The sequence below is a fragment of the Topomyia yanbarensis genome, chromosome 3 (genome assembly GCF_030247195.1).
Source record: "Topomyia yanbarensis strain Yona2022 chromosome 3, ASM3024719v1, whole genome shotgun sequence".
Classification (NCBI taxonomy): domain Eukaryota; kingdom Metazoa; phylum Arthropoda; class Insecta; order Diptera; family Culicidae; genus Topomyia; species Topomyia yanbarensis.
The window spans coordinates 294,667,099-294,693,455 of NC_080672.1; the positions used below are offsets into that span (position 1 = coordinate 294,667,099).

Sequence of the window (26,357 nt, forward strand, 5' to 3'; positions counted from 1 at the left end):
TTCGAAGCTGCATCCTGGCTGCCATTAGACGCTCTCGACTCGAGACACGCACCTCGGATAGAAACCTTTTGATGGCATCAGACATTCCATGAACATCGATAAGTCTGTCTACAAAATCTCGTGCGTGCTCAACCTCAAGCATTCGGCGTCTCGCTGTAGAGATTCGTCTCGAACATCGAACCCAAGCGAACGATGTACAAACTCTAGTTCAAACATTCGTGTACGTACACGAGAACGATTCGCACAAAACAAAAAGAGTCAACGCTAGTGATGATGAGTGTGAGAAAGAGAAAACTGGTGCCACGAAGCTATGTGTACGCACACCGTGTACGTACACGGAGTTCAGTTGTGCAGGCGAACATGTGGACGTGTTTTGGTACGAAATTGCGTTTGAGTTCGTACACGAAGTTTGTGTTTAATATGAGCACAGAACCAGAGCGAACATTGTCTACGATGTTCGTTTGGTAAGACTGCATGGCATTATGTACGTTCCCAGAATGCTTCGCGTTGCACATGTACGTTCAGGTCTTAAGAACATAAATCACGGCTTGATATGTAGCGGGAGTAGATATAGAACACTAGATTAGGATTGTCGCTGGCATCAGTGATAGGAAGATCATTGTTTTGATTCTAGTATATATCTGTCAAATGGGCCAAAAGAAGCAAAAAAATCCTCTATCGTCGTTTCATAGCAAGTAATCAATTTTGTTTCTTTTAGCCAGCAAAACAATGGTAATCCTTGGCTGATGTATTTTCACTAATTAGAATGCACAAATTGCCTAAACCTGTACTGAATTTTGACAAATTTTTATTTCCAGATAATTGTTTGTGGCACTAAAAACTGGATTCTAACCAAACTGCGCGCACTTCCTATTCTTCTATTAAGTTCTTCTCATAGACTGGTTAGTTCGACTGGTCTATGAAAGTACCATCTCTATCACTTGAAATACATCACTGAACCAAGATATCTCATTCAAATTATTAGAAATATCACATAGCTCAACTCTGATGACTATCGTATTCATACTATGTGTACCCATTAAATGTTATGTGTGAAACACATACACTTCATTATGTCACACATATAATAATCTGTTGTCAATACAATACATTGTATGTGAATGATGGTTATTAGTGATACCTGATCAATGACATATGATTTGCAGATATGAAAAAAAATAATTTCAAAATGGTGAATATTTGTGATAAAATGCTAATCGAATTAGATTACTTGGAGGAACATCTGGAACAAACGCAACGTAAATTTGTCGTTTAATAATAAATCATGAACAATGTGAATAATCCCATTCATCCGGATTTATATTTATTTACAGAAGTGGACTTTTCTTCTGGCCTCTAACTTGATCGACAAAAGCTTCCATGCTAACGTCTCCAGTAGCACAGCGAATCATTTTTGGGAAACAGTTAAGTTAAATAAACAATTTAACAGTTATGTGCCCAACAAAAAAAACACCTTTAACAGGCCAACGTGGGTACCCGGGTACCCACAATTTGAAATGCTCATAACTATGGCTTCCTTTAACCGATTTGGACACTTTTAGATGTTTTGGATTCAGAAACTCGTCCACTTTTTGATTCTGTAAAGTTGAACCGGATGAATGGATCTGGTTCTTGGTAATCCGGATTTTCCGGGGTAATGTTCCAGAACTAGGGTATGATTTGTAAATTTTAATAATGTCCTAGCAATATTAGTATCAAAACTCTTCAAATTGTCTCGGAAGTCTGTTATTTATTGTTACGGGACCCTATGGCAATTTAAAAAATGGAATTGGAATGGAATGGCCATACACGGCCCCACGGGAACCTGCTCCGGAATGTCCGTTCCGGGGTCAAATCACCAAATGGTTCCAAAACCACGAGATACAGCCTACTGATACAATTCCAAGAATTTTGATACCCATATTGCCAGTATTCCATTGAAGTTCACAAATAGTATCCCAGTACTGGAACCTGCTTCCGGAAATCCGGATTCCCGGAAACCGAATGAAGTAACCCGATTCATTTTTACCACGTCCAAAAGCGGATGAGTTCCTGAATCCAAAACACCCAAAAGCATCAAAATGGGTTGGAAATTACCTTAGTTATTGGTATTTCAGTTTTGTGGGTACCCGGGTACCCACGTCGGCCTGTTACGTAGTAAAAAAATTCAGGAGCCCCTCCTCACTCCCACCCTTACTATATCAACAATATTATTAACCCAAAAGCTTGACTTAGTGAAGTTCTAAGATGTCGCAAAGTTTCGATTTCCAGCTATGGATAAAACATGGGAATTTTATTAATTGAAACCTAAAAAGGTACCCGGGTACCGCGTCGGATACACAACGGTTAAATTTTGTTTAATGTTTGTACCAATAAAACAAAAACTTGTTACATCAAACCTAAAGAAAATCATCTGAAAATTATGTAATATCACATGAAAATTAACATCATCATCAATAATTCTCATAAGAATTACACTTAAAGTGTATTACTTAAATCCAATAACCTTAAAAGGCAATTCATATAAAATGTATGTGATTGTCCATTGAATGTAATCAAAACCATATCGCGAATATTTGTGTGATTTGCACATAGAAAGTATGTGAAAAGCTGCATGGAAAATAATTGTATGTGTTTTCAGATAAATTTTACATGATTTTTAGGTTCAGTGTGAGAAGTGCGCAATATATATCGGATTTTCGATTGATTGACACCGGTGTAGTGGATTGCACTGGTTTTGCACTTTCTATCAGAAGTGTCAATGGAACATACCCAGTTTTCTGCACTTCTGCTAGAAAGTGCAAAAACGGTGCAGTTTCAGTGCACTCCACTACACCGGTGTCAATCAATCGAAAACCCCAATACAAACTCTTTCATTTCATAACAACCCGAATAGAAAGGTACAGTAACAAAACCATGATTTTTACGGTACAGTGCTTTTAACCATGATTTACAGTAAATTCTAATGCTATGATACAATACAAAAACAATAACGTTTCTACTGTAAATTGCAGTGTAAAATCAACTGTTACAGTGAAAGCGGGAGGGGGGGGGGTGATTACGTATATCTTAACATTAAAAAAACAGTTTTTTTTAATACATTTTTCTCTTGTAAACAGTAAAATTTTATGTGAATTTGCTGTGTAAGTGTTATGCTGAATAGTAAAATTGATTGTTAAATGAAATATTATTGTAAATTTACTGCGAGAACTATGCGTCGCACAATGTTGAAACAGTAATAACTATAATATCTATAGTTTTATGATTGTTTGTAGGGTAAATGCTATTGTATTCGGCACTGAACCTAAAAATCATGTAAAATTTATCTGAAAACACATATAATTATTTTCCATGCAGCTTTTCACATACTTTCTATGTGCAAATCACACAAATATTCGCGATATGGTTTTGATTACATTCAATGGACAATCACATACATTTTATATGAATTGCCTTTTAAGGTTATTGGATTTAAGTAATACACTTTAAGTGTAATTCTTATGAGAATTATTGATGATGATGTAAATTTTCATGTGATATTACATCATTTTCAGATGATTTTCTTTAGGTTTGATGTAACAAGTTTTTGTTTTATTGGTACAAACATTAAACAAAATTTAAATTGTTTATTTAACTTAACTGTTTCCCAAAAATGATTCGCTGTGCTACTGGAGACGTTAGCATGGAAGCTTTTGTCGATCAAGTTAGAGGCCTGAAGAAAAGTCCACTTCTGTAAATAAATATAAATCCGGATGAATGGGATTATTCACATTGTTCATGATTTATTATTAAACGACAAATTTACGTTGCGTTTGTTCCAGATGTTCCTCCAAGTAATCTAATTCGATTAGCATTTTATCACAAATATTCACCATTTTGAAATTTTTTTTTTCATATCTGCAAATCATATGTCATTGATCAGGTATCACTAATAACCATCATTCACATACAATGTATCGTATTGACAACAGATTATTATATGTGTGACATAATGAAGTGTATGTGTTTCACACATAACTTTTAATGGGTACACATAGTATGAATACGATAGTCATCAGAGTTAAGCTATGTGATATTTCTAATAATTTGAATGAGATATCTTGGTTCAGTGGGGAATAACAGTCGAAAATTTACACCGAGGAAATTCGTTATATTGAATATATATTAGTTTCACACACGATTTTTTGCAATTTGTAGTAGCACATAAAAATTATCTGTCACGCATCATTATCATGTGAAAACAAATGAAATTAATATGGCTTTATATTATAATAGTATGCAACATAGAAATTTGTTTCATGGTAGATATCACATCATCGCTCTGTTTGCCTCTCGTTTTTTTCTGCTGTAAATTTTGTGCATTGGATGTTTTCGGTCTTGAATGCATAAAAATCAGAGCAGAAAAAAAGAGACAGAAATGAAAAATAAGCAAACTCTGCATTTTACTTAGTTGAAGATCAACTAAACGATTTGTGGTTACAAGCAGACCATATTTTTCTGCGCGTACCAAAAGTACTGACCAAAGACTTTAGCTATTAAGATCTTCGATCCCTTTTTTATTTAATTCGTTTATTTGACAAACCACGTTTACCAAAGGCGTTGTTTACTTATATAAAGGCTCGTACAGAATGAAGTCAAATCTACCAATCGAACATGTCACCGGCTACCTATCGTGCAAAGTAAACAAACATACTTCTTTAGCAATGCCCTCATGCGTGCTCGCAAGGGGAGTATTGTTATTGGCAGGAAAAATATTACAATAATGGGAGTGAAAAACTACTTGTTTATATATTTACCTTTTCTCATTTCTTATATTGCTTACAAAAATCAGCAAGTTACAAGAACGTGATTAATGCATATTTTAATTGATTCACCGAACCTCTACAGTGCCATTGAACGACTATCAGGCTTATTTTCCCTTTTTTGTATAGTTGATAAATTCACAAACTGAACGTTACAAAACACTCTATTATCTAATTGCGAATATTATGACATTCTTCTTCAAAGATATTTATGGTAAGTGATTTCATGAGTGTTGCCAGGTTTGATGAAACTGTAACGGACTTACTTTATAACTTCACATTCCCACAAGTCATAAAACCCGATCCCTACATGCACCAATGTGAATCCTTCTCAGGTCACAGGTCATAAAACCCAAATCTAACATATCCTTTAGTCAGGCCACTTGAAACGAGGCCACACTCATATTTTCCCACAGATCGTAAATTACTCGAACGATCGTTTTCAAATCCAACTTGCATAACCAAATGGGCGCATTCCAGTTAAACCATTCTGGGTCACACCATTTGTTATAGCAACATTCTCACTAGGTCATTATTATGCTAAGGCGACAAATAAACAGCCTTGCGTAACAAACAAGCACCGATCGTAACCGATGCACTCATACTTATTCATCAATTTGTTTTCCCTTTTTACGCTACCCGTACATAATTATGTACTTTGAAATTGTAACTGACTCCTCCCATCTTGATATACATAGAATAGTAAAGTCAGGTTAGCTAGGTTAGCTCTTAAGATTTTAAAAATGAATAAAACAGATTATATCAAACCACCAAGAACGCCACATCCAAAATGTTAAATAGTGATGACCTTTAAAATCCAAAATGGCGACCGTGACAGGACATTACAAGTGACTAGACTCGTGACGTCCCGAAATATTCTCTCCAGCGCGATAAAAAACAAATACGGCTTTGCGCCGCTTCGGTTCCTAGGCCTCGGTTATGCGTCTAAGCCGCATAGAAATGGTACCCCTTAAACAGAGGTTCCTGAAGGGTATTGGATGGTTACCGGAACCCAGTAAAGTTCAACCGTAAAGGAGCCGGAAATCTAGCTGGTTCTAATTCGTTTTCCGGCACCAGTAACACAAGCGATTCTAACTAGTCGCTCCAGCACCTCGTTGAATGCCTTTGGTTAAGTTCATTAACCATTTTATATCGTCCAACTTATAAGATGTTGAAGGAATTTCAGATATGAACTATGATAAAGAAAGCAACTTCAAGTTATCTTTAAATTGAAGAGCAGTTGGACGTTATTCAAGCAGTGTTCTTGCAATAAATTTGCACTAAAATTTCAAGCAATAATTAATTTCATTTTCTAATAAACAATGATTCAGTAAATTAGCATTAAATGTGAAATGCGTGGAACAAAATGATTTGTTAAATAACATTAAAAAAATAAAAATCAACGCATAGCCAACCCTAGTTACTGTAAATGTCTTGTTTTGGTATTATAGTACAACATTGGACTTCACTGCAAATGGTTATTATTGTTCTGTCACAGTGACATGGTTTCCGCTTAAAATAACCTGAAAAATCCGCTTAAAATAACCTGAGTCCTGCGTTGACTCAAATTCTTTGAATAAATTTAAACATGTTATTCATTGAATAATTAGCATTCTATAAATCAGATGTAATAATGTTTGAAATGATTTTCTCTGGGATATTCCGTTTGCAACGATAAAGCTGCTTAATTTTTCATTCAGTATGAATTTATTTTGTGATTTGATCAAAGTCACTCAAAGTTACAGCAAATATTCCGGTTGCCAGAAAAAAATAAATAGTCTATATTCCACGCAGTGTGGCGCATTCCTCTGTACGGGACTCTATATTGTATTCAGCTTTTTGTTCATGGCTGCGTTCCCAAATGCGCACCTCACTTTGACAAGTCGTCTGTCCAGTGTCAATTTTGACATATCAGTCGTGTTAATTTTAACAAGCCGTTCCTTCGGTCTCAATTTTCACATCGCGGTAGGCGTTCATTTCAATTCTCAACTCAAACATTGAACGTCAAATCATAATTTTTGATTTTCTCCCTCGAAGAAAAAGCCTAGTTCGGTTCGAGTCGACGCAATGGATTCAGCCGATTGTAGTCCTAGCGGCACAAGTACAGAACATAGAATATTCGACATCACGGATACGAAAAAGGCCTTCAATAATCGTTCCACTAACAGCGCACAATACGATGACCATTCGGTCTTATAATTTAATCGGGCGATCGCTATACTGAGGAAAACTAATTATCAGAATTATTTTTTAAATTTTTTTTGCTACAAATTGTGATCTAAATTCGCGCAGATCTCCAACAAACATTGCTATGGTACTGTATTGTTAGAAGATTGCACGGTTTTCCTGGTCATTTTAAGCCGAGCTTCATTGATTTATTACTAGTCGTATTGTATGTGATGAGATGAGATCTCGACTTTCTTACTTCTCTTAACACATAGCTTTTAAAAAGCTGAGAATATGCTTATAAATTTATCGATCAGCTTATAAATAGATATGCGAATAAATTGATAGCAACGAAAAAGGTGATTGGAAACAAACTAACAAATTTAAATTTGACATTTAACGTTTGAATTGAGAACATAAATGAGCAGGATAGGTGAAAGTTGTGAAGCTTGTGGCTTGTCAAAATTGACATTACTGACGAATTGTCAAAACTGACACTGGACGAACAACTTGTCAAAGTAGAGTGCACATTTTAAAACGCAGCCACCAGCAAAAAGCTGAATACAGACTCTACACGTTTACGTTAGCTTGAAGTAGAAAAACTCTAGAAAGAGAACTGCGGAGACTCCATTTTGGATCGATTGGATTCGCTTTTAGCTGTCAAAAAACGAATCAAATCGAACATTGCCTATCCTTATAACATTGGACGTGTTGCCATACAATGCCGGGACATACGTTGCCAAAAATGCTGTTTTTCTCTCCGCAGTTCTCTTACTAGAGTTTTTCTAGCATGAAGGCGCAATTTTGTCTTTGTTTTACATTTTGGATTTCTTAAAACTAGGAAGTTAAACATTTAAAAATTATTTTGATCTTATATAATGGAACTAAAGAAATTTCACAGCTAACTTTTTGATATACAAGAGGGGATAATATAATATTAGGAGGGGGTTGTGTGTTTTAGTATAGTAATACACATTAGGATTTTAAGAAAGAAGATTATTGGAGCGATTAATTATCGCCATATTCTCACTTTTCCCGGTCTCAGCTACAGATGTTAGAATCAATCTCTCCTGTGTATTTCTTTTGTCTTCCTTATAAAAGTGTTTCTCTTTGTTTTAATTTTTATCCAAATAACTATTCTTGTTAATAAATTACAAATGTACCTAGTCTTATTATTTCTAATTGCATCCTTTAGTCTGAATAAAATTTCTTTCATATTTTTTGTATACCGATCTGAGCTCCTTGTTTTAAGATGTAGAATGTCAAAAATAACATTGATTTCAAACAAATCATAATTAATATCTCATATTTTAAAGAAATTTAAGTTGTAAAGCAAAGATATTTGTATCTGAATAAAAATATGACGTTGTGCATAGAGAATTTCAAACGGATGCATTTTATGCGCGTTGTTTAATCTCAGGTTTTGGTTTATTCGAGTGGGTAATTCCCCCCTCTGTGATTTCGAGTGGGTAGTACTACCCATACTACCCTGCTGGCCCTGCCTTATTATTTGTTTTGTGTTTCAGATCGATTCAGAGGCAGCAGGCCGTTCGCAGTTTTGGATTTCCACGCGCATCTAACCTTATGGCGTTTTAGTTTTTAACAGTGCACTACACCTTAGACTACACCGGTATAGTCACGTATATGGCATCCTTATCCCATTTGTATTGAACTGACATAAGTCAACATCTCAGCGAGCACACAAATTATGGGTCCCACTGACAGTTCAATTTGTTCTGCTTGTTTTGCTCGAAGCTCGATTTTCACGGGTTAGATACCGTACGGCATGACTCGACTTCTAGACATTTGTTGAAAATCGAAAATATTGGATAGCTAATTGAAGGAATGTGTTGTTTTTGGGCATGTCGGTGAATAACAAAAGCTTTTCACCATGGTGAACCAACAAATTAAACGATCTCGACTACCACAAAATTGTGTCGAATGAAATTGATTCTGTTTATTGTGGATCGACCCTAACGCGACGTTTTAGATGTTGGCATAGAAATCATGGCGGCGTAGCAGATACCTGGGTGTAGTCAGTCCTACACTCATTCAAACTTGGGTGTAATCAGTCTATCTCTTTTTTGTACTACACTGGTTAATCTGGCTGAAAATCGTTAGGGTAATTTTAGAGTGCTGAGTTAATTTTCAATGTCAAGTCATAAAAAATGAGATATTTTCTTCCATACAGTGTTACCGAACCTTTCTTATTAGCATTTTTATAATAGATCTTGTTTTGCCGATTAGTTATATCAACAACAACATAATTGGAAAAAACTTCAAATCTCTACATAAAGTATTTGTTTGCGTTTGTTTTGTTTAAGCAGCTTTCAAGTTCCATTAAAGCTTAAGCAGCTTTCAAGTTCCATTAAAGCTTAAGCAGCTTGAAAGTTCGCTAAGAACTTTATGTGAACTTTAAAGTGTGCTTTTTAAGTATTATCCGAACTTCTGGTTGCTTGGGAACCATGCGCTTCCATATCAGCAAACATTTAAAAATGTCAACATTTAAAAATGTCAAAATGTCACCGCTCTGGGCAAAGAGAGGCAAAACAAGACCTTGAAATTCGAAAAGTAGAGATGATTTCCCATAAAATGTACAATAAGTGACCGTTACGAACTATTTCACCTGATTGTACAAAACACATTTGTGAGAAAAGAGTTCGCTATCAGACCATCTAAAATATATTTGGAAAAAAATAAATCATAGTTTGAATCAAACATGGCGAACATTTTAAAATGATAAACAAAGCTCTTCAAATTACCTTTAAAATGAAACTAGTTGTGCACAAATCGGATCAAAATTGAAATAAGTGTAGATACATACTCTGATTTCAAAAATGAAATTCATTAGAATTGCCTATCATAGCGACCATTAAATAGCCATTTTAAAAGCTAATCCTTATACAATGGTCACAACATTTGGAGAATATGTTATTCAATACATAATAAACTCAGAAAACATAAAATATATCAATATTTGAAACACTGCGCCCCCACCGGCGTCTTTTTATCGTCTTGAAATATTTTGTAAATTAAGACGAAAATATAAGCTTTTTGAATCCTAAAACTGTTGCCTTACATGTTTTTACATTGGCCTACAAAAAATCTAAATTTTGCTTACTTTTTGGTCATTTGAATGAGGTCCTCCACTTAGGGGTCGTTCATACACCACATGAACAAAAAAACCTTCGATTTTGACTCCCTCTCCCCCTCCGTGGACAATTGCTGTACCCCTATCCCCCTACCTATGATATCTACTATTCCGATTCTATAAATAGAAGGAGTTTCAAATTCCAGAAAAAAGTGGATTTTCCTAACGTGTGACTGTTTTGATGCTGGATGTTAGCTGAAGGACTGAATGTAAATTGTTCAGTATGTTTGTTAAACAACTGTGAAAATATCTGAACTCCTGAACAAAATAACGCATTTTTCAAATTCGCATGCATGTCCAACAGACGCTTTTTTCACTCATAATAACGCAAAACTAAAGCAAACCTTTTTGAATAGACTCATGGAATGTCAACAATATGCGTTCAAATCCAAAAAAGAGTGAGACTGCGAAGTAGACGATTGGATCAAGTATTACTGGAAGATCTATTTTTGACGATGTTTCGCAGAGCTGCTCGCGCTGTTTACGCTTATCAAAAATGCATATATGCTTTATGTGTTTTATACTATAAGAAAAGTTTAGAAGGATAAAATCAAGTCCATATGCCATCGATGAGTGTACAAATACCTCCATACCTCCCCCCTCCACCTTGCCATGGATGAACATGGACTTTCTCGTACCCGCTCCCTTTCCCTAAACGATCCACGTGGTATATAAAAGGTCCCTTAATGCGCACACTACTTGGATGGATTTTCGGATTGTTCTTATATAATTTGAACACGCGTATGACATATTACAGTGGAAATGTGTTTAATTTCCCCTTTTCAATGCACCATTTATTAGTATGGCCCTTATATCATACTATGTTTTATTTCACCTTTCACAACTCGAATGTATATGAACAATGAACTGTAATAACTAGTCAAATAACTTGCCTCTTTCAAACCCAGAACTACAACAAAAGCTATCTTCAAATCCGTACACTTTCTTCGTCAGAAAGCTGTCACAACTTATAGGATAAACGATTCATAAAACATGCTGGTTTCCTTCCCTTATTCGCCTAGTGGAGGTCAGCTAAAGCATGGTATTTTTTGCAAATTTTCACCATGGTGCTAAATTACAGACTAGATAACAGAGTGAACTGGAAAGAGTAACTGTAATAGATATACGAACAAAGGGCACCTTTTCACGCAAGTTTTACGCTACTGGCTTTTGTGAAACTAATGGGAAGAAATGGGAGTTTTCATTATTTTCTAGACGATGAATTTGGCTAAAATCTACAACCTTCGTTTGAAGGTAAATTTGATTTAGGTTAATTTTTGTATTTATGGTTTGTAAAATTGCCACTATTTTGGGTTCTCTTGCTAATTCTAGTTTATGACGTTTTGGTAAGAAAGGTTTAGCACAAATGTTAGTGTATCCGACGAAATACTTTACCGTAGTGATCAATGTTAAAGGTAATTGCTATGGTAATAAAATTAGGTTTTTATTATCATAATTGCTCCGCTGTCTGATGATACATTTGGACATTAACTTCTGATGTATGAATCACCTCAACAGGGCTACGCTGAATGTGTATATATTAATTGCTTTCAATTGATGTTCATATGTATGGGGATATTCCTACCTAGAGGAATTCGATCGTGACACATTCGTTCGACGAAAAATTAACCGGATTCATAAATCTAGAACCAAATTGTAGTATTTTCAATCAACAGGTCTAGATGTATTATTAAATACGGGCTACAGTCATTTACTCGTGTATAACTCCGGCCGCCATCTGTGCTACAGCGTGTAATTACTGTTCTCTTTTTTAGTTAGATTATAGAGGTTTTAACCTTAAGGTCATTCGCCTTTTCCGGTTAGAAAAATCTCTTATGAAAAATTTCTAACCGTATGTGCGGGGTCGGGACTCGAACCCAGGTGCGCTGCGTACAAGGCAATCGATTTACCAACTCCGCTACGCCCACCCCCATTACTGTTCTCTGTGTAGACTAATAATTCCACACTGTCGCACAGATGTCGTGTCTTATATTTCAACTCTGATGACATTCCCCTACAATCAATTAACCTGCGCCGGAAATTTATAAGGCTGTCTTTCACATGTGTGTCACTTCTTGTCCAATAGCAAATTTTGTTGTGATGTTCTATTTTTAAATGGCAATACCTAAAGATTGAGCTTTATACTAAAAATATGCAAAAATAACAGAAATTCACAATATGTTTAGAAAAATAGAAAAAAATCTAGTAACAACATACCATAACATCGTTTGCGTTTCAAAGTAAAATACAATTGTGCTTTGAGGAGTTACAACAACAAATACAGTTTTTCTCCTTTCAAGTTTACCTATCAGATGTAGAGTTCATATCTACAAAAACACCGAAAATCATCATCGATATCTTTGCCTTTTAATACATGTTGTGAAAAACAGCCTCACGAAATACACCATCATGCCTTCCTTGTTGTAAATCGAGTCATCAGCCAATTCGGTTAGTCAACCAACTGACCTAACTAGAAATTACCTAATGGTGGAACAAAATCTATATCAAACAAACAACTACTATTTGAGATAACAAATGAGCCAATTTCAGTAAAAAAACAAACCTTTCCAAGGATCCCCTTGATGGCATATATGTATATCTAACTCGATAACAAATTCACGTTCATTCAATTTTTACATGCACTGTAAAGACACCATAATTAAAATTAATTGCCACAAAGTGTGCGCCCCGTTTCTACCATCCATCATCTTCAGCATCATTTGGGTACCATAACTTTAGCTAAGCTAGGAAAAATTTCCGCTTGAATCGGACCGTACTGTACGTTCTCCCCGTCTACTGTCATATGACCGACAGATCCGCTGCTCGGTTCGATGCGGAAGGCTGTCACCGGTACCATCAGGATATATTCGTTGTTCTGTGCTGGTAGATGAGTACCGCTGCCCAGCCCCAACATAAACGATAGTAGCTGAGATCGACTCACTCCGGCCTTGATGATCAATAGCCAAATTACCCCATCGTTCAGTTTGGATCGAGGAGCAAAGAAGCAATCTGTACTTAGGTGACTCTGGTACGCTGCATGTGCCATCACAAATTCCCCGCTTATAGTCTTCCAGTTTTCCGACAAGGGTGCCGTTAGTGCCGGAATACGTGAAGGTGGTCCATACATTTGTGCCATGTTTCCCTCAGTCTGCGTGCCCTCGTTAGAGGCTTGATCGCTTTCGTAAATACTGTCCACGGTGGAAAAATAGGTACTCTTTCTAGAATGTGCTGAATACCAGCTGTCGATGCGCGGTCGGAACGAGTCTAAATTACTACCCGTCTCCAGGGACAGCACGTCACTAAAGTTCGTGTCACATGCATCACAGTTATTATGGCTATCACCATTCGCCCCGGTACGACAATCACTGCAGTCCAGTGTAGTGTTGTAACTTACACTATGCTTTAGCAACCCAACGCCTCCACCAGCTGCTCCTTCCCGTGGCAACGAATTGGACCTAGTAGTAAGACTAACTAATGCCGGAATGTAGGACACCTTGCCCTGATAGGTGCGTAGGCTGATCAGCCGATGGACGGACCATAGTGTGAACCGTTGACCTCCGATGGCCCTCAGTCGCTCGCTCTCGATGTCGATATCGGATATCAGTCCCCAGCCAACCGACAGGAACGAGAACATTATCTGTGGGGATAAAGTTAGGTGGGTGGATGAGTAAGAGTCTATGTCGTTACACGTGATTTACACTTGCCTGAGAACGTGTCTCCACTCTAACTACATCTAACATGGAATGTTTGCCTTTAACGATAGTTAAAGCTGCTGCTAGGATCGGTTTCGTCTCGAATGGTTCACTGATTGGGGAGATAAGAAAAAACAGGCATTAGATATTGTTGTTTGGTGTTAGACAGACTCACTAGTTGCCAGTAAGTCACGGAATAAAATATCGTTGTAATGAAAGAACTCTTGTTTATTTAGATTAAAGAGGGAAGTTTTTGAGTATTGTGAAGAAGCAAACGTCACTAATTGAAGCTCAAATAGATTATTACTTCTACATCAACAGCCCTTTTAGATCTAATGATTGTTCGCATAATAGCTAACAAATCAAAGTTCGTTAAAAGAAGCTAAGAATCCTTCCTGGTCGAGCCCTTAATATATGGAGATTGCTTAAAAATTACTTGTTAAAAAAATCAGAGTCCCAAGGTAGGTGTAAATTTATTATGTGTTAAGGTTCAAGTTACCTTTTTTAAGCATGTGTTAGAATTGAACGCTTGGTAGTGTGCGTAGGAAAATTTGTGTTCAGCTTTGCCACCGGATTATCCATTTAAACCTTTTTAAAACTCTAAAAGAAGAATATCAGTCGATTTATTAGATCATCACGATTCAATTCATGCAAAATACCTGCTGGAAAAACCATCGGCTTAGCTAAATGGTGCTTTTGAAAAAGTGGCTGTGGTTTTTTCATTGCGCAGTTGTGTTGCGTACCCCAGCTCGGTGTGGTAGTGTGATAAAAAATCACAGCCACTTTTTCAAAAGCACCATCCAGCTAAGCCGATGGTTTTTCCAGCAGGTATTTTGCATGAATTGAATCGTGATGATCTAATAAATCGACTGATATTCTTCTTTTAGAGTTTGGAAAAGGTTTAAATGGATAATCTGGTGGCAAAGCTGAACACAATTTTTCTTACGCATACTACCAAGCCTTGAGGTAACTTGAGCCTTAATATACTCTCAACCAAAACACGTTGGGGAAATGCGTGTTTCGCGTGACTTCCGTTACACATTAGATGTCTCCATCGGATACGGGACGATGTTTCACGTTTGGCATTGCTACTAATATAACACTATAGAATTACGAATGCAAATTACCACATTAAAAAAAAGAGAGGGAGGGGTCTCTCCAAAACTAATTTGCGTCACCAGTCATAGTACAAGTCACGCAAATCCAAGTTTTCGTTGCTTCGCTAAAGATCCTACTGCTGGGTCGGGTACCTTATTTTGCATATATTACAGTTTTTTATACGGCTAGAAGGGTTTGCTTATGGATGTTTCCTGCGGAGAAAGGACGTGTCGACAAGTTGCTAATTGCTGCCTCTGGGATGACATTCGAAAATAGATTTTTATTGTGGTTGCAAAAAGTAAACGTTACTTTGGAAGACAATACAAAACCAGCACGCGCGATTTCGAGTAGCTAATTAGTAACATCTTCCGAAGGACAGTGATTGTTTGTATTTTTGTATTTGTATGTTTATTTGTGACGATAGCCGGTTAGCGTATTTGCATTATATCAGGCCAAGGAAATAATGCACGTATAAATACCAGATCGGTGTATAACGAATTACCTTCACAGGTTCAAGATCCTTTGAATTATAATGCGAATACTCGTTTTAGTTTTGCTACAGATTTATAGTTGACAAAATGTGACCAATTTTGTGTCAGCAATCTATTTGTATTAGATGAAGATATGTGGAAGCCAGGAACGCACGCTTGTTGCTATGCACCGACGCGCCTGTTTACATTGAGGAAAAATGGAATTCGAAGTGAGAATTCAAACGCACAAATGAGTTTTCGGACATTTTCCTTCGGTCATCTGCACATTGGCAGAAAATTTGAAGTTTAGTTAGTAAACGATTAAAGTTTGGCGGATGTTTTTTCAGTGGTGTGTGATTAAAGTGCATTTGAAAAAGTGTTCTGAAAATGAAAAGACGAAAAATAAGAGTGCTTCGAAAAGAAACCCCAAGTGAAGAGGGGTGATATTTTCGCACAAAATAAGAGCTACAGATGGAATTCCGTCAAAAACTCGGGTTGATTGTATAGGAAAATGTTTTAGCTTTCTCAAGTAGCAGTTTCGTGGTACACCGGCAAGGTTAGTGTATTGAAAAACGTATTTTTATATTTGCTCATGTCAGATACATGGTTAGGCAGGGGAGAGGGGTGTGTGCGGCGTAGGAGCTATGTTGTGGCTCGCATTAGAGATGGTCGGGTTTGGATTTTTGGACCCGAAACCCGAACCCGACGAGTTTCGGGTCGGGTTCGGGTTCTATAAATTTAAGCTATTCTATAAAGAGTTCGAGTCGGGTTCCGGGATTTCAAATTTGAAATTAATCGGGTTCGGGTTGGGCCCGGGTTTTAAAAATTTTGAGCTTTCGGGCTCGTGTCGGGTTCGGGTTTTTCAAATTAAGAATTATCGGGGTCGGGTCGGGTTCGGGTTTTGTACAAAACAACCCAACCATTTCATGACGCAAACTGACTGAATAGTTCAATTTTTAAACGAACATTCATGAGAGAGCATGCATCAAAACGTTTTTCAAATCTGAAATATTTTTGCGATTGATTTTTCATGATAATTAGTAATAAACCAGCTCAACGGGAATTTATCAAAAAATATTGGTTCAACTTTTTATTATCGAATATTATCGAATTTATAAATTTCCACAGGTACTTTAAAATTGATACTTAGGACGCGGCGTGAACGCGTGAACCTCGGCTAAAGCATACAGCAAACCATATCTATAGCAAAGCGAGTAGAAATCTACGGGAAGTAACGATAATAAAAAACTATCTATTAATCCGCTCCTGATTGGTCGTTTTGATAGTAGTGAGAAATCGAAAAGTGCCTGTTGTGAGTGCACTGAGTAGCAGTACTTTTTGATACATGTTGAATTATTATTAACCTTCCCTAGGTGTTAACTTTTTCTTACGAATAAGGTGTTAGCGGGTCATATTGACCCCGATTTCGAACTTAGTTTTAAGGCACATTTTCAGCCAAATCTACATGAACTTGTACCCAAATTGTTTGTTGAAGTTTCAATTTTCAGTTTCTGGTGAATATTACTGTTTTTGACCAGGTTGGCCAGTGGGAATCGGTGCCGAATGGGGTCATGTTTGGCATAAAAAGATGTATGCAGAACAGTCATCATAAATCACCGGTTTATTGACAGAATACTAATAATAAATGCAAACAAAACAAAAATGAGAATGTATATATTAAATTTGTACATGATACGACCGATCTGGGATGTTCCGGATTACAATTCCGATGCCGATTCCGGCAGTATAATATTATTTCATATACTATTGAACAAGCGACAAAGTGATCAATCATTGAAACTGATCCCAAAGTTTTGTAATATTCTTGAAAACTTACATAAAATCCCATCTAAAATGATAGTGATACTCTGATTCAAATACTTACTCTGGATTCTACGTGAAAATTATTCGGAAGTTCCGGAACAACCGTTAAACTGGCTAATTTATGAATCTAGAATTCTGAAGTTTTTATCGAAAACATTTGTTCACATTGCATACGCATAAATTCGTAGTTCCGAGTGAAAAATTGACTATTGTTCACATAGTGACCATCCAGAAGATCCGGAACATTTGCTGAACTGGTCCATTCATAAAATTGGTCTTAGAACCTTAGGTCTTAGGTGTTTTGTTTTAGTGTTTCTCGAATTCTCATTTGAATGAGTTCGTATTTTTGACCTACACATGTTCTTCACGAACCTTGTCCTAGAGCTCTGAGGTATTTTCGAAAACATATAAGGGTACACTGAAACCTCCGTTTACGAACTCTTTTTTTACGTAACTGTTTTTACGAACTAAATTCGAAATAACGAAATCTTTTTTTACGAACCAGGTTCGTAAACAAAAGTTTATGTACGTACAGTGCAGTATGAAGTCGTAAACAGTTTGATTTATTTTTAGCTAACAATTACTAATAAAAGTTGGGTACTTTCGGAATAAGGCTAACGAGTATATAATGGAAATCGATGTCGTATGTCATTTTGAAATCCAAAATGGCGACTTCCGGTATAGATGAATTCTGTATAACCTCTGCAATATGGGTATTTTCGGAACGGGGTTGACGAGTACATGATGAAAAATGATGTTTGGAACATATTGTAAGGATTAACAAGAATATTGCTCAACCGGAAGTCGCCATATTGGATTTCAAAATGGTTCCAAACATCCATTTCCATCATCTACTCGTCAAGCCCGTTCCAAAAATACTCATATATAATAATTATTGAAATTTTGTGAACTGCTTTGACGAAGCGAATTTTGCAAGGAAGGTGAAGCGAATTTTTTTTACGAACTAAATCCCAAATAACGAACATATTTTTTACCAACCAAATCCCAATAGCGAACACTTTTTTACGAACTAATTCGATTTACGAACCCCAGGTTTGGTTCGTGAATGTAGATTTCAGTGTATATCATTCGCAGAAATTTGTACTTGTGACTAAGATAGGGACCCTATTGGTAACATAGTAACCTTTCGGAAGATCCGGAATCGACTCTCGAAGTCTGTGGTTTTCCCAAAAGTTTTTCTTTCATAGTTATTATTGCAAAGAAATCGTATTTGTGTCCGGAACAAAGACCCTGTTGGTTTCGTGGAAACTTTCCGGAATATCCGTAAAACGGGTCAGATTATATGCTTGGTGCTGGAGCTCGGACCAATACATATATGTGCTGGGACCTATAGCTCTGTGATTATTTAGAAAGTACTTTTATCAGCATTCTTGAAAAATATCTTTGCAGTTTTTTTGAAGTATCATTAGAGTTCATACTTGTGACTTGACTTTGTACCGTATTGGCTGTGTCGTATCTTCCTGGAACATCCAGCATATCCGTAAAGCTGGACAATTGATAAGCTTCCGATATTTTCCCTCAAATCGTATTTGTATAGCTAGCATTTAGGTGAAGTATTGCTGTCGATATCAATAATATTACAAATAAAATTATCTGAATCAGCTAAAAAAACATGATTATATTCACCTTTGTTACAATCATCAGTAGATTAGAATATATAACCTTCGAAAAAATTCAACGAGCAATGAAAGAGTGGTTTGGTTTTCACTCCGGATTAATTTATTTTGGAACTTAGTAGAAGTCATTCAAAGTTAACACAAACATTCGGATTACTAAAAGAAAAACAGTAGTCATTATATTTTACAGTGTGCATATAGGGGAAATAAAGTGTCATTTGACTGTCAAAGAAAAATCAGGTAACTCCTCAAACTACAATGAGGTTTGTTTACAAATTCTGTTTATTTTCCTGTAGAGGGCATCTCAGTACGCTTGAAGGTCCCCATCACTATGTACGCGACTCTTTCTGTAAACACAGAATCCATCTTTCCTAGTTTTATATTGCTAGGATTTCCTTCAAAAACACGAATCCTCTGTCGCAAACAACAATTCGAACGCAATTTTTCATTTTTACGGCAACAAACAACTTGGGTACAAGTTCATGTAGATTTGGCTGAAAATGTGCCTTAAAACTAAGTTCGAAATCGGGGTCAATATGACCCGCTAACACCTTATTCGTAACTTTTTTTGTACAGCCCTTGAGGAATGCCCGACAATTTTGAACTCAATTGAAAATCGTTGCGCTCCATGAAAGAGGAAAAGTCAAGAAATTCCAAACTGCTAGGTGCAAAACTAAAGAAGTTACCACATTTTGAAAGTTCATTTTGGGTCATATTGACCCCAACACCTAGGGAAGGTTAACAGAAACATGAATAAATTTCAATGCAGCACGATTGGTATATTCTTGACATAGTTGCGATCTACGCAATTTTTCATTTTTACGGCATCGCGTAAAAACGAACTGTAAAATAAGTAAACATTTCGAAACATGCCACTTCCGCGCAAACTAACATCACCATCTTAACGACGAATCGTTTCTCCTCATTATTGTGGTGTTAGTCTACCTGGTAGTGTTATTAGTTTCCTTGAATTGATAGTTGAATCTTTGTTTACAATAATAGAACGAACCTTTCGAAAATTTACTCTTGATTGCACGCGGATGCAACGTAACCTGTACTGCCAGACTGATACTCCCAAACTGTTATTGAAGGACGAGTCAATACGAGTTCATGTCCCAAGCACAAAAATGAATGAATTCCACAAAACCTTGAAAAGTACTTTGCGAAAGCTACCAAATTTGTAAACTGGCCTATTCTACGCCGGATCATCCGATAGATCAAAGGGTTCCTGTCGCAGTCACAAGAACGAATTTATGCCAATGATATACCCTTATATGTCTTCGAAAATATCTCAGATCTCTAGGACAAAGTTCCACGGATGTTCCAGATCTCCAGAGAGTTATTATGTGGCCAATAGGGTCGATTTTCCAGTAATAACAACGAATTGATGCCAATATTTTCGAAAAAAACTTTTGAGTTCTAGGACTAGATTTATGAATTAGCCAGTTTTACGGATGTTCCGGATCTTCCGAATAATTTTCACGTAGAACCCAGAGTAAGTATTTGAATCAGAGTAACACTATCATTTTAGATGGGATTTTATGTAAGTTTTCAAGAATATTACAAAACTTTGGGATCAGTTTCAATAATTGATCACTTTGTCTCTTGTTCAATAGTATATGAAATACTATTACACTGAAACCTCCATTTACGAACTCTTTTTTTACGTAATATTCGATTTACGTAACTTTTTTTACGAACTAAATTCGAAATAACGAACTCTTTTTTTAAGAACTAAATTCGAAATAACGAACTCTTTTTGGAAAGTTACTAATATATGTTGGGTATTTTCGGAATGGGCATGACGGATATCGATGTCTTGAGCCATTTTGGAATCCAAGATGGCGACTTCCGGTTTTGATAAATTCTCTATAACCTCAACAATATGGGTGTTTTTGGAATGGGGTTGACGAGTGCATGACGGAAATCGATGTCTTGAGCCATTTTGGAATCCAAAATGGCGACTTCCGATTTAGATAAGTTCTCTATAATCTCAACAATATGGGTATTTTCGGAATGGGGTTGACGAGTGCATGACGGAAATAGGACCCTTATTGTTCGTTATCAAAAATATTGCTCGACCGGAAATCGCCATCTTGATTTCGAAAAAGTTGCAATTGTCCATTTTCAGCATCTACTTGTCAAGCCCGCACCAAAAATACCCATATTGTTAGGGTTATCTAGAATATTGTTCAACCGGAAGTCGCCATCTTGGATTTCGAAAAGGTTCCAATTGTCCATTTTCAGCATCTACCTATCAAGCCCGTCTCAAAAATACCCATATTGTTAGAGTTATCGAGAATATTGCTCAACCGGAAGTCGCCATCTTGGATTTCAAAACGGTTCCAATTGTCCATTTTCTGTATCTACTAGTCAAGCCCGTACAAAAAATACCCTTATTGTTAGGGTTATAGAGAATATTGCTCAACCGGAAGTCGCCATCTTGGATTTCGAAAAGGTTCCAATTGTCCATTTTCAGCATCTACTTGTCAAGCCCGTTCCAAAAATACCCATATTGTTAGAGTTATCGAGAATATTGCTCAACCAACGAATATTAATAAGAATGTGAAGCAAACTTTTTTTACGAACTAAATCCCAAATAACGAACACTTTTTTTACGAACTAATTCAATTTACGAACCCCCGGTTTGGTTCGTAAATGGAGGTTTCAGTGTATACTGCCGGAATCGGTATCGGAATTGTAATCCGGAACATCCCAGATCGGTCGTATCATGTATAAATTTAATATATACATTCTCATTTTTGTTTTGTTTGCATTTATTATTAGTATTCTGTCAATAAACCGGTGATTTATGATGACTGTTCTGCATACATCTTTTTATGCCAAACATGACCCCATTCGGCACCGATTCCCACTGGCCAACCTGGTCAAAAACAGTAATATTCACCAGAAACTGAAAATTGAAACTTCAACATACAATTTGGGTACAAGTTCATGTAGATTTGGCTGAAAATGTGCCTTAAAACTCAGTTCGAAATCGGGGTCAATATGACCCGCTAACACCTTATTCGTAACATTTTTTGTACAGCCCTTCAGGAATGCCCGACAATTTTGAACTCAATTGAAAATCGTTGCGCTCCATGAAAGAGGAAAAGTCAAGAAATTCCAAACTGCTAGGTGCAAAACTAAAGAAGTTACCGCATTTTGAATGTTCATTTTGGGTCATATTGACCCCAACACCTAGGGAAGGTTAACAGAAACATGAATAAATTTCAATGCAGCACGATTGGTATATTCTTGACATAGTTGCGATCTACGAGATGCTTTTCAACCATTGACTACAAAGGCCGTTGCAGCCCGAGGACGATTTGAAAATTCCCATATAATGAACTCACAAATTTGGTGGTACTTTGGTTGCATTATGACGACTCAAATTTAAAAGAGGCACCTCGTCATTTATTTTTTTAAAAGCAGATAGTTTAAGCAAAATTAATTTTCTAGAGATTGTCTTAGTTTTATCAGACCTAAACAGAATACATTGTAGATTCAATTTAAAAAAAAACTTCCGCCAGGTTTCGTTGTTCATGATACTCATATGATGATGGTATATATTAGCGCCACTATCAAATCAGAGGTTCATATATGAAACAATTCTGGATCATACAACAGGCTGGGCCGTTGCATGATCCAGAATCCTTCATAAAGATACATGAATTTCCAGGCTCTTAAGGCATTGTTCGCAAAAATCTTGTGAGTTCTGTTGAAGCCATTGACGGATTTTTAAAAGTTTGGAGTTGTTCGGAGAAGTCCATTGGAGATGTCGAAGTACCCATCATACCCCATCATAGATCGCCCTAACGCTAATGATGTGACATAAAGAACGCGTCAGAGAATCTTGTTTGACACCATTCGACATAAGTTTGACCGTACAAACCAGTAACGTGGGTTACGTCATGTAAACTGTCGAATACGAATTGCCAATTGTCGCAGCTTAATTTAATATATGTAATAAATTATACAAAATAGCCTTGCAAGAATGGTTTTTGATAAAAAAAAAAGATTAGGATTTTTCTTAAATATGACGAGAAAGGTTGTTTGAAAGTGTCACCATTAAGCTTTTTGTTTCCCCATGAGTAAGCCGCCGGTTTATCCTAATTTCCGGTTAAAATAACGACGATTTGTAAGTTTCTCAGAACATTACAAATTCAACGTTCAATAACAGTAAATATAAATGCGGATTCTACTCGTCAGTGATTCGTTTTGCCATAGACAGATATAACTCAACGCGTATGGTGCTACTTCAGATTCGAGGGTGCCTAAAATTAAAAATCTTCGAGATCTTTGGTTGATTCCCCGTATTAGCAAGTTGGGTTCGGATCGGGTTCCTCAAATTTTAAATTTTCGGGTTCTGGTCGGGTTTTCAAATTTTAAAGTTCTTTTAAAGTTAAATTTAATGGGACGTTGGCTTCAAAGTGTTACAAAAAACTCAAAAATCGAAGAAAAACCTGTTTTAATCCACCTAGCGGTGCAATTGTGCCTTTCTCATTTCTCTAACCTATGGCACGGAGGCTTTTTATGTTCAACATAATTGTGGAAATGTCCATTACATTCTTAGTACACTTTGCACTTATACACAATGGCATGCCAGCCACGAACTTGATGAGCTACGTGTCGACGGTGAAACACTTGAAACAAAAAAATATCATACTCCATTAGCCTAATCAGCATTAGATCAATGTTATCTGCTTGCTAACTCATTTTGTCATGCGGGGATGGGTATGTGAGGAGGGCGAAAGTCCCATGAATGAACGACTCCCCAGCTTAAATTGGTATGCTTTGTAATATAGTGCTGGTTTAAAGATGATGGGGTTGAAAGGGAGGGGTATGAGGTGGTGGTCTGAGGGGTGATTTAAGGAGATTTTTAAAGGAGGGGAGTGAACAGTAGAGGGGGGGTGTAACCCCTCTCCGTAAACCATCAACTACGCCCCTGTTAAAATCCAGAAACCTTATGCGAGTCGAAAAAAAAATTGGCCGGGATTAGGTTGACGTTTTTCAGAGTGATTGCATAACCTTTCTATATGAGAAAGGCAAAAATGTGCAAAATTCAAAAAAGTGAATCTTCGTCAAATTTTTTTCGTGTTTGCATCAAATCTCGACGTTTTATGCACCTTGAATACATTTAGCATCAAAAATAAAAATTCTATTTTTAATTTTTCCTATAGTTTTTATGCAAAATTTCTGTGTGGCCGCACTCTGAAACCCGTAATTCCGGAACCAGAATTCCGATCGATCCAAAATTCAATAGCAGCCGATGGGAAGGTTGCACCTTTCATTTGAGACTAAGTTTGGGCAAATCGGTCCAGCCATCTCTGAGAAAAATTAGTGACATTATTTGACACATACGCACATACATACACACACACACACACATACACACACATACATACACACATACACACACACATACAGACTTTTTCCGATCTCGACGAACTGAGTCGAATGGGATATGACACTCGGCCCTCCGGGCCGGGATTAGGTTGACGTTTTTCAGAGTGATTGCATAACCTTCCTATATGAGAAAGGCAAAAATGTGCAAAATTCAAAAAAGTGAATCTTCGTCAAATTTTTTTCGTGTTTGCATCAAATCTCGACGTTTTATGCACCTTGAATACATTTAGCATCAAAAATAAAAATTCTATTTTTAATTTTTCCTATAGTTTTTATGCGAAATTTCTGTGTGGCCGCACTCTGAAACCCGTAATTCCGGAACCAGAATTCCGATCGATCCAAAATTCAATAGTAGCCGATGGGAAGGTTGCACCTTTCATTTGAGACTAAGTTTGGGCAAATCGGTCCAGCCATCTCTGAGAAAAATTAGTGACATTATTTGACACATACGCACATACATACACACACACACACACATACACACACATACAGACTTTTTCCGATCTCGACGAACTGAGTCGAATGGGATATGACACTCGGCCCTCCGGGCCGGGATTAGGTTGACGTTTTTCAGAGTGATTGCATAACCTTTCTATATGAGAAAGGCAAAAATGTGCAAAATTCAAAAAAGTGAATCTTCGTCAAATTTTTTTCGTGTTTGCATCAAATCTCGACGTTTTATGCACCTTGAATACATTTAGCATCAAAAATAAAAATTCTATTTTTAATTTTTCCTATAGTTTTTATGCAAAATTTCTGTGTGGCCGCACTCTGAAACCCGTAATTCCGGAACCAGAATTCCGATCGATCCAAAATTCAATAGCAGCCGATGGGAAGGTTGCACCTTTCATTTGAGACTAAGTTTGGGCAAATCGGTCCAGCCATCTCTGAGAAAAATTAGTGACATTATTTGACACATACGCACATACATACACACACACATACACACACATACACACACATACATACACACATACACACACACATACAGACTTTTTCCGATCTCGACGAACTGAGTCGAATGGGATATGACACTCGGCCCTCCGGGCCGGGATTAGGTTGACGTTTTTCAGAGTGATTGCATAACCTTTCTATATGAGAAAGGCAAAAATGTGCAAAATTCAAAAAAGTGAATCTTCGTCAAATTTTTTTCGTGTTTGCATCAAATCTCGACGTTTTATGCACCTTGAATACATTTAGCATCAAAAATAAAAATTCTATTTTTAATTTTTCCTATAGTTTTTATGCGAAATTTCTGTGTGGCCGCACTCTGAAACCCGTAATTCCGGAACCAGAATTCCGATCGATCCAAAATTCAATAGCAGCCGATGGGAAGGTTGCACCTTTCATTTGAGACTAAGTTTGGGCAAATCGGTCCAGCCATCTCTGAGAAAAATTAGTGACATTATTTGACACATACGCACATACATACACACACACATACACACACATACACACACACATACATACACACATACACACACACATACAGACTTTTTCCGATCTCGACGAACTGAGTCGAATGGGATATGACACTCGGCCCTCCGGGCCGGGATTAGGTTGACGTTTTTCAGAGTGATTGCATAACCTTTCTATATGAGAAAGGCAAAAAGGAAAAGCGCTTATAACATGTGCTTTCTAACCCTCAAACAAATAGTAACGGAGAGAGTATGCAAGTCGCGGCAGAGACAGATAAATATTTTATTTATTTATTCAAATAGAAGTTAATAGAAAGGAGTTTGAAGTGCATAGGGTATTTTGTGATTTTTTGCAATGGTTTTTTATTTTGATTAGAGAGGATTCAACCTTAGTGTCATTCACCTCTTTTCGGGTTAGAGAAATCTCTTGGAAAAATCCCTAACCCTATGTGCAAGGTTGAGAATCAAACCCAGATGAGCTCCGTACAAGGCAATCAATTTACTATCTACGCTATGCTCGTCCCCATTATTTCAATGTTGAAATGACCAATGAGCTTTAAAGGTAATGTCGCTCTTTCAGTTGATTGCTATGCCAACATATCTTCTTCATATTTACAGTTTGCGATTAATTGTTGTTTTATTTGGAACTCTTCTTCCGGAGATATAGTATAATGAATCCTATATAAACCA

General features: G+C 36.8%; 1 protein-coding gene across 6 annotated transcripts in view; it reads right to left on the bottom strand.

Moving 5' to 3' along the window:
- Positions 1–10,863: 10,863 nt before the first annotated feature.
- Positions 10,864–26,357, bottom strand: part of LOC131691018 (sphingosine kinase 2-like) — a 68,716-nt gene continuing 53,222 nt past the window's right edge. For all 6 annotated transcript variants that reach the window (XM_058977149.1, XM_058977148.1, XM_058977146.1 and 3 more), the window contains exons 3-4: positions 13,824–13,923; positions 10,864–13,756 (exon numbers count right to left, since the gene is read on the bottom strand). In XM_058977149.1, the coding sequence (XP_058833132.1) occupies positions 12,836–13,756; positions 13,824–13,923 (1,021 nt within the window). In that variant the 3' untranslated portion in view covers positions 10,864–12,835. The remainder of the gene's footprint in view (positions 13,757–13,823; positions 13,924–26,357) is intronic.